Below are 10290 nucleotides of genomic sequence, written 5' to 3'. Positions count from 1 at the left end.
GTGGGATATTAGTGTCATTTGTCAAGATCCAGATGGTATCCTTCCTAAACCCTTTACAAGAAGTTAAATGCTTGTCAGACTTTTAGTAGTTATGTCTCTAGAACCTGGGCTTCACCAGTAGGAATATAAAGGGCAGGGACTCAAGTCCCTTTTAACAAATTCTGCACAGCAGTCTTACTACTAAAAAGCAATTCTTCATTGTAAGAGGGAAAGGTGTTAGAACTGAGGGTCAGACACTGCCCATTTTTGAGATCCTCCCCCAAGTGCGAAATTTTGACACATCTGTAGGACAAATTTATCTGGCCTGCTGCCTGGGCTTTATACAAAATTCAGTTGCTATCAGATTACATGGGATATTACAGTAATACAAAGTGTTCAGATAAAGCAGATCTGAATCTGTATGGAGTCAAAAAATTATTGTATTCCTTGACTCGATGTTCTTCCACAATTTCTGCCTGTGCACATCGGCGGAAGCATTCAATATATAGGTCCAGACTGTCATTTCAACCCTCAGGAGGAGTCCATGTGGAGTTGTTCTTCTTGTGCTGCTGGTGGGAGGGTACCTGTGTATCAGTGCACTGTTCAATGTTGTCCTGAAAGTATTCTTTGAGTCGGAGACGGCAAAAGTAGGCTTCCAGATTGCCGCAGAACTGTATCATATTGGTGGGGGTGGCAGGGCAGAGAGTCCTCGAGATAGCCCAGAAGAAAAACTCTGTCCTGAGTGTGTGATTGGATAGATTGACGATATTGCTGAGTGGGTTGGGGTACTACAGTTGTGGCCCCATGTACCAAAAGTGAAGTCAGGAAGAAAGGATAATGTAGCAAGACAATGCATAAACAAATAAATTAATACAGTTTGAAAGGAAAAAGTTACATATATTTCATTCTTTTGACTTGCTAGTGAGATGTGGCAATACAGTATTTCCTTACCCTGGCTACTATACCTACTTCTCAGGCTAACAGTTGTCATAAGGTTTCACGACCTCCTTATGTTTGTTTTCACTTAAATCCCAAAATGGGTTTGGATGCAAATTCATTTTAATTCAGGAATATAGGCTTGCACACAGTAGCGCTTACTTCAGCATAAAATTGATGTCACTACGGGGCGAGGAAAAGCCATCACCCTGCATGACGTAAGTTACACCAATCTAAGCATCGATGTGGATAGCACTAAGTCAGCAGGAAAAGCTACTGCCGCTTGGGAAGGTGGAATAATGATGCTTGCTGATGCAAGAGACCTCTGTCAGCATGCGGCATCTGCACTAGCAGAACTACAGAGGTGCAGCTACATTGGTACAGCTGCACCGCTGTGGCAATTCTAGTGTAGACTAGCCCTAAATATATAGATTAAACCAATTTTCCTCAAGAAGTCATCTATATACTAGAACAGTGGTCCTCACCCTTTTTGTCAATGTTTACAGCAGGGGCAGTCAGATGCAGGCCAAATCCAGAATGCCAGATGCTTTTGAATGGACCCTGACACCCCCCACTCCGTCCACCCCAGAGTCTGGACCTTGACTAAGACATTTGGATTTTGACAAAATTAATAAATAAATAATAATAATAATAATGAACTACCCCTGGTTTATGGCCTGCTGTGACACAGTAAATAGTCTAGGGGTGGAGGTTCTGGGGAAGAGTTATAATCAGGCATTTTAGCAGTTGGGGTGAGCAAACATTTGTACCCCTACCAGAGGTAATGTATCTGGGGGGGGGGGGGAATGTGGGGGAATGTCCCCCCTCTCTCACACAGATTTTTTTGGTTGCACTCCCCCGACTCCAACAGGCTGGATGGCCTGCTGAAATCAATCAGAAGGTGGCACTCCCTCTTGAGCCCTGCTGTCCCAAGCCACCCCCATACTTTGCACCCTGGGCAGCTACCCTTCTCACCCTGCCTTGCTACAGCCCTGCCCTGAGGTTGTTTCGGTCAGATCCTGCCAGGCACTCACCCCACGGTAGCGGCTCCTGTGTTATGGGGCTGGCTGGGCTGGGCCTGGCTCTCTGCTTAGGACATAGCTACCTCTGGGGTTGCAGCACCTGTCAGGTTTGCCCCACCCCCTTTATCGGGCCAAATCTGTGGACGTGGAGTTGTGACCTGGCTCATGAGACTGCAGTGCCATTTACTCAAATTTGGCCTACCCAGACTCCAGTCATCAGGATGGCTGGGCCAAACCTGAGTGGTGCTGGGACCCCAGAGATTACAGTGCCTGGAGCAGGAAGCTCAACCAGCTCTGTGGGACAGGAGCTACCACACAACCCTTAAACATTCTGGTGACCCAACTCTGGGACCCAACCCACAGGTTGAGAAATCCTGTGCTAGAGTTAGTGTCTTGTATTTCCTTCTTGTGTGCCATTTCCCAAGAGTCTATACATAATACAGAAGTTAATATCCTTAGTAGCTTTTCCTCAGCTTAAAACCTTGGCACAACTCCACATCAGCTTATATCATCTCCATGTGCCTCCTATGCACCTTCCTTTTCCTCACACTGCAAACTTCAGTCAACTTTACCCACAATTAAGGGGGGGGGGGGGAGATCACATACATGCCTTCAACAGGATCCTCATTAGTGGACACAAACTCCTCCTCCCCTTCCCCTCCCCCCATCTACTCAAAAGAACACCCAAATTTCTCCCTAGGTTCATATATGCATCTCCTCTAGAAGAACAGAGCCCTATTAGGGTCTCATTAAACTGTGCTGTGCATAGCTCATGCCCTTAGAGTAGTAGCCTTCCAGGATAGGCACCTACTTTATTTGGATAAATTGTACCCCTCTATTGTATACTTAGCGCAATTTAGTAGACTAGTCATGTCTACATATTGATACAAAACATGCCCAATATCCCATTGCACATTTTTCCTTTTATGTTCTGTAGAAGAAACCCCAGTTTAATATTAATATTCTGCTTGAAACCCACCATGAGAGAAAAGTTCAGAATTAAGGCTGAAACTGTCTTCAATCCTCCCACTGCACCTGGCTAGCACTGAACAGCCCTGGTGCTCAAACAATGCACACACAGAGCGTGTTTGAGCACTCAGGTCAAGCAGGCCAAATTATGAAGAAGTTTCAGCCTTACCTGATTTCTTCCTTTTTATTCACTGAAAGCCGACCGACTTCTAATGCTACTCCAACTAATTTGTATGTTACTGCTGAATGTGTAAGCATATGGTACTCACAAAACCAAGAATAAGATTTTCAAGGTTTCTGGAATTCAAGGATTGTATATGCAACCTATAACTTTGCAAGCATCTGATCAAAGTCAAATTAAAACCATGCAATACATTAAAAAAATTATTTACTGAAATTAGAATCCACAGATAGACCTAGTCCTGGGCCTGTGCAATAGAGACGATAGCTATCGATTAACTGAAAGGAACAATTCGCTTTCAAAGCTCTCTTTCTGTGTATCTATTCTAACTGATCACTATACAAAAGTGATTTGATGAACACTATACAAAGCTTTTCATTTTGCAGAACTTGTGTAGCAGAATTCTGGCTCTGATTCAACAAGGTACTTAAATCATAAAAGTAACTTTAAGCATGTGAGTATTCCTGCTGAAATAGGTCTACTCACAAGCTTAAAGTTAGGCACATGGTTTAAACACCCTGATGAATCACATTTTTACTTAAGTCCCGTTTAACCCAACTAGGAGTGGGGTTCAGACACGCAATGAAACAAAATCTGTATTTTGTTTCCAAACACTTATAGGCACCATTTGTTTTTAAACAAGTCATAGTAGAGGCAAAATAACTTGTTAGCTTGACATTTTTCTTAATACACTGTTAAAAAAGAGTCACAACTAGTCAGGAAATTCAGAAGTTCAAGTTCCTTTACTCAACCACATGGCACATCCTCTGTTTTTTATTGCGTGCCTTTGACAAATTACCTTAAGCCACACAATAGAAGAGGAATAAAACTATTAGCCATGTGGAACTTGGTCAAATTAGTATTGACAATGAAACCTTTGCTTCTGCATTCCTTGGATTTTCAACTAGGCAACCTTGATTTTGCATATGGAGGGTTTTTTAACTGCATTACTTGAATTACAACATTTACACCTTAGTCATAAAGTGATGTTTTAAAAGATATAGTTCAGAATTACATAAACAAGGCTTTAAGGGGGAATTTTTAATTGGTTCAACTTGTTGTGTAATTCCTTTGCCACGCTAACCTCAAGTCAATGAAAAAGACACTTGAAGCTTTGCGTCAAGTGGGATATTAGTGTCATTTGTCAAGATCCAGATGGTATCCTTCCTAAACCCTTTACAAGAAGTTAAATGCTTGTCAGACTTTTAGTAGTTATGTCTCTAGAACCTGGGCTTCACCAGTAGGAATATAAAGGGCAGGGACTCAAGTCCCTTTTAACAAATTCTGCACAGCAGTCTTACTACTAAAAAGCAATTCTTCATTGTAAGAGGGAAAGGTGTTAGAACTGAGGGTCAGACACTGCCCATTTTTGAGATCCTCCCCCAAGTGCGAAATTTTGACACATCTGTAGGACAAATTTATCTGGCCTGCTGCCTGGGCTTTATACAAAATTCAGTTGCTATCAGATTACATGGGATATTACAGTAATACAAAGTGTTCAGATAAAGCAGATCTGAATCTGTATGGAGTCAAAAAATTATTGTATTCCTTGACTACTGGCAATTTATGGTAAGCCATGTACAAACAGCCATTCCAGAGATCTGGACATTTCAGATGGTGTTTGCATTTTATGCACAGACACAAAATCATGAATTAAGGCCTAGAATTTCCATCTGAAAGCTGGATCCTTTACGGTAGGACAAACTGGTCACTTAAAAAAAAAAAAAAGCTCACCACTAAAACACTTTCGAAAATGTAAGTGTGTTTGCAGTTTATGTATTCTCCCCTACCCCATGGAGATTAAATCTTGAATCTAACTGAGCTCTCTGGTCCAGTAGGCCAAGCCCAGCAATTGTTCTACTGAAGATTTATCACTTCTCCAAGAACCCTTCCATGCACTGAAGCAGGCAGACAGGCTGGCTATATGTAGCCTAATTTAGACGTAAGTTTTGCAGTTACTAAGTAGTCTGAAAAGATGCATGCAAGATTTTTTTTTTTTTTTTTAAAAAGCTGGATATTCTTTATCTTATTTTAAAGATCTTGGAAAAATGTGTTACAAATAATTACATACAAGTCTGTCATCAGTTAAAGAACTAAAACCCTGAAGAAAAGGCGTAGCCACTGAACTCTTGAGAATAGAGTAGTCAGAAGCACACAGTTTTGCTTTGTTTTTTTACACGTGCAGATGGCAGTTCATGCTTAGATCTGCTAAGGCCCAAATATGGGACTTTAACAACTTTAAGTTTTATAAAACCATCATCCATCCCATCATTCTCATCACCCTCAACAGTTTTTAAAAGGGACAAACACACTGCACCAAACAGATCTGTCAATTTCCCAAGATCAAATCAAATGCACAGTGATGACAAATATAAATGAGAAATAATCAGATCACCATCACTACCCAATGTGTAACAAAGAATCAAATAAGGGAGCCAAGGGAGGGAGGGATTACTGTGAAGTAGTAATCCCACAGTAAATAATTTTCAGCAATAAAAGTAGTGAGGAGACACCATGTTTGCGTGGGACATAGTTACCTATGGGCCTATAATAAAGGACATTTCTCCAGTGAGGTATTTTTGATAGATCTAATCCCAGCATTAGTTTTCTACATAAAAACCATACTTCAAAACAACAAGCATGTATGCAATGTACATTGTGCTATAAGTACATAGATATATTAACAATTACAGTGTAATACATACTGTTACCACTCCTGTTTAGAGGAGGATTTTAAGAGACTATGATTGGATTTCAATTTTTTTTATTTTTATATATAAAAAAATTCCCCTCTCACCCCTATGGGTGGTATGTGTCTTCCTCAACCTCAGGTCCTCTACCAGAGGCCTGGGAGTTTGAGGGTTCTGCGCAGTATCTTAGCTGTTCCTAGCACTGCCACTTGCCACTCTTCTGGACAGAGAAGCTCTGATGTTGTTCTTGGGATCTGTTGCCACTCTTCTGTGAAGAGCTCTGATGTTGTTCCTGGGATCTGTTGGAGCCACTCACCCCTAGAGTCACAGCCTGTGGTGCTCCTATCACACTGGGGACACTTTGGCCTTCCTCCACATCCTCTCTAGTTCCTCTTTCAGGCCCTGGTACTTCTCCACTTCTCATATCCTTCTTTCTGATGTTGCTGTCACTTGGCACTGCTATATCTATCAACACCGCTGTTTTTTTCTTTTTCTTTGCTTCCTTGTCTTCATTTACCACGATATTCGTTGGATTGCAGGTACCTGCTGTCCGTTGATCTGAATCCCACAGAATCTTAGCCCTGTTATTCTCCACAACCTTTTGGAATCTCCCTTCTGTCTTGGGAGGTCTAGCCCATTGCTGTGCAGACATGTTCCTGTACCACACGCAGCACCTTGTGTTGCGCGTCAGTGTATGGCTGTCTTGCCTGCATCTTACACCGCAGCTTGTGTTTGGACTGTCTCTGAGCCTCCTCTGCACAGTTGACCTTGGGTCCTTCTCTACGTGGTAACCCTGTTCAATTGGATCTGGTGCTCAGGCCTGTTCCTGTGCTGTATGATTCAGTGCCTCAGTCGTTTGTTCTCCAGCCTTTCAGCCACTGGTAGGATTCCCATGTCAAGCCACTCAGCTATCTGTCGAGTCGGTACATCCCATGTCAGGTCTTGTTTGCCATGGCATTCTTTGGCTTCCTCCATGTCTGCTGCTACCTCAGGTACTTCTTCTCAGCAGCTCATCTTTGGGGCCATCTTACTGATGTACTCTGGTATTTTGGTTTCGTCCAGGCAGTGCTTGACGCTCACACAACACCGCCCAGCCTTCTTTCCAGCTGTATACAGTCTCTGGGTGTTGGACTTGGGTGAAACCTCCATGCATTGTGAGGAGCTCCGGGTCTTCAAAGAGACATGGGGCTGCTGATTGGCCAGTCACTACCGTAGGGTATCTGTTGATGGCATGGATCTTGTTCTTCCACTGAGCTGCTCTTCAGACCTGTCTTATCCTTGGTGATACTTGGATGTGGTCTTCCTGCTCCTCATTCATGGTTCCATGTGACGTGGACGCCAGGTCTTGTAGCTGGTCTGTATGTCTGCTATTGGCCCGCTGTAGTCACCCCATCAGTCCTTGACTACCTTCCCTCTCTTCACTACCATCCGCCAACTTCTCCAGTCCGAATGACATCCGATATCCCACTGTAGATCCGCGTCAGGTGTTCGCTGTCGATGTCTCGTTCATTCTTAGCATACGCTGAATGGTCATCGCATGTAGAGAGGTGGTGATGGTAGTTCCACTCCTGAACCTGTACCCGTATCAGTCCTTGTGATGATTCGGCTAGGGGTTAAGCCTCTGCAGAACAGCAGCAGGACAGTGCATCACCTGGTATACCCGCCACTTGATCCATGTGCAGCTGCTTGAGTTGCTTCTCAGTGTGTCTTCCATAGTCCCATTGAGTTCTTGAGGAGGTCCTTATGTCCTGTTGACTCTTGTATAGCGCCAAAATTTTAGAAAAAAAAAAAAAGTTCTACAACCTGTATCATACAGGAGGACAGACTAGATGACAGGGATCCTTTCTGACCTTGGAAGCTATGAGTAGCTGCTACAAACTTTTGTAAGCTGGCTAAAAATTAACAAGCATAAGAAAAAGAATTTAGTAGGCAGGGTAGAAATCTTAGATTAAAATTTTATCCTGTAATTTAAGAAACATTGTTATGGCTAACATACATTAGGAAACCTGGAGAGAAGCTACAGCACACATGCCAGAAGTTCTCTGTATTTTGGAATGCTGATGCAGTAAGAAACAAAACATTAACTTACCTACTGACAGATAGACCTTTTTATTCAGGTCATATGCACAGATTGCACTTGATCCATCACAGTCTTCAATGCCACCACAGGGATTTATTTTATAACGCACATGTTTATCTACATCAATTGCTTCCCATGTATAACTGAAAGAAAAACAAAAGATAGCCTGTAAGTTAATACATACCTTCACAACCATTTACGCAAGCCCAAAAACCCATCCATGAAATATCAGATCTAACCAACGCTAAGCAGAAAATAATGCCACAATCTCCATAACATTGGAATCCCAATTCTGAAGTTTGTCTCTGATGCAGTACAATAATTCTTTCATGTTATTTAGGTGAATGGGCTGGGAGAGAGGGTAAAACACACACACACGGGAAGAAGTTTAGCCACTTTACCACTGACTGAATATGCTTCCAACTCAGCAGCTGTCTACATGATAACAGAGACCCACCTGTACAGAGCTCTTGTGAATATTCCTTTAAAAATCTGGCCACTCAATACTATAGAGGTATTGACAGAGATAATTCAGATGTGACCTAGAAAAATGACAGGTTTCAGAGTAGCAGCTGTGTTAGTCTGTATCTGCAAAAAGAACGGGAGTACTTGTGGCACCTTAGAGAAGTTTCAAAATGATGACTGCAGGCTGACTGTTGATACCAAGAAGAGAGAAGAGGAGCAGTTCTGCTACTCTGTCCCAATCTCAGGCTCGTTTCCGAGTCATCTTTGTCTATGGAGATCTTCAGGGCCTGGTTGCATTACTGTTTGAAACAGCAGGTCAAAGTTTACTAGGGAATTTTCAGTGCACCACAGCAGCCTCCACAGACTGTTAGGGCATGGCATGGAGAAGCACTCTAGATTTAGATCTAGCTTGCAGTGCACTAGCTTGCTATATAGACAGGCCCTGAGTTCTCGCTTTCCCGAGAGGCAGCAACACAAAGAAACTTGGCAAGCTGTGTGTCAGTTTCACCACTGCCCACAAGGTCTGTACAGCTGGAAAGAAGTTGACCAGTTTTCTTAATTTCACTCTACTGTTGCTTGAAAAAAAAGGTTATAGGTTGGTGTAGAGGCATCAGTGCCATCTGCAAACTCAAGAGTGTTAAACAACTTTCCAAACGTGACCCGTTTTCTTCCCTCCAAGTCGTACTGTAGATCACTTTTTAGTTACTAAATACCAGGTAGCAAAAGTTGGTGTCATTAGCAAACCAATGGAAGAGGGGTAAAAGGAATCAATAGCTACTCCACAGGCATCTCCCCTTTCTTCTATACAGTCTAATCTTTAGCCCCTACATAGAGGTACATTTCACAAATTAGTTATCACTGAGGTGGAGAAAGAGCTCCAAGCAAAAGCACCAAAGAATAGAAGTTAATGTAAAAATACAAGCAATGGAGGAAGGGAAAGGAGTTAGACAATGCCAGAGCAAAACTAAGTAAAACGAGTGAAGTGGTAGTAAAAAAAACCCTGAAGAAATTGACTTAACCCTCAGTTACCATGAGGGCAGGAAAAGAAAAGACTATAGCTGGTTGGGGTGGGGAGGGGGAACAACAACAACAACAACAACAAAAAAAACTTAGAACAGTTTTCCATCAGAAAATGCAGTTCCACTGAAATCAAAAATGTGTGTTTACAAAATTGTATCATTCTCACCTAGTGTAGATTAAAAAAATCAATGATTTTTCCCCAAAAAAGGTCATTTAAATCAGATTTCTAAGTTAAATTTAATACATTTATTAAACAAATATGTACACCTAATTTCCAGTTACATTTGAAACTGACATCCTAAGCCAAGACTTATCAGTCTATTAAATTATTCCATGTGTCAAGATTTTCATACAGCAAGTAACATGCATTGACAGAAAGTCACTAATCCTGAGTTAAGCAGGAGGAGAGCACACTCTTTATATGCCAGGTTTACACTACAAACTTGCATCGGTATATCTATGTCACTCAGGGGTGTGAAAAACCCACACCCCTGAGCCATGTAGTTATACCAACCTAACCCCTGGTATAGACAGTGCCATGTCAACAGGTGGACCAGTGGGATTAGAAGAAGGTGAAAATCAGTGCAGGATCTGTCTTCTCAAGTTTAGGCAGTAAGCCACTTAATAATGAAGCTTGAAAATGCCAGTCACCAGTTCTGATAAAGCAGAAGGAACCTAGCTGGTTAATATTCTGTGTGAGTTTGCTCTGAATAACATGACCTACTGGTTCTCTACAGCTCAGTGGTAACAGATGACTACTGGAAAATCAGACACACATCTACTCCCATGCAATTGTAGAGGCCCATCACAAGTGGTATTCATTGCCTTGCTAGATACCAAACCACACCAGCCTCTCCTTTTTGATGTGATCATGAGGCTCTATTCTCTATGTGCTCAAAATTCTGCAAGAGTTCCACATTAGTAAGCTTTAAAAAGAATTGTAAAGTT

General features: G+C 42.1%; 1 protein-coding gene across 3 annotated transcripts in view; it reads right to left on the bottom strand.

Moving 5' to 3' along the window:
* Positions 1–10290, bottom strand: part of IGF2R (insulin like growth factor 2 receptor) — a 100318-nt gene that overhangs the window by 84360 nt on the left and 5668 nt on the right. For all 3 annotated transcript variants that reach the window (XM_032793182.2, XM_075064083.1, XM_075064084.1), the window contains exon 2: positions 7867–8000. In XM_032793182.2, coding sequence (XP_032649073.1) covers positions 7867–8000 — 134 coding nt within the window. The remainder of the gene's footprint in view (positions 1–7866; positions 8001–10290) is intronic.

The sequence above is a fragment of the Chelonoidis abingdonii genome, chromosome 3, assembly GCF_003597395.2.
Source record: "Chelonoidis abingdonii isolate Lonesome George chromosome 3, CheloAbing_2.0, whole genome shotgun sequence".
Classification (NCBI taxonomy): Eukaryota; Metazoa; Chordata; order Testudines; family Testudinidae; genus Chelonoidis; species Chelonoidis abingdonii.
Note: the sequence above shows the minus strand (reverse complement) of the source record. Positions and strands in the feature narration are given on the sequence as shown.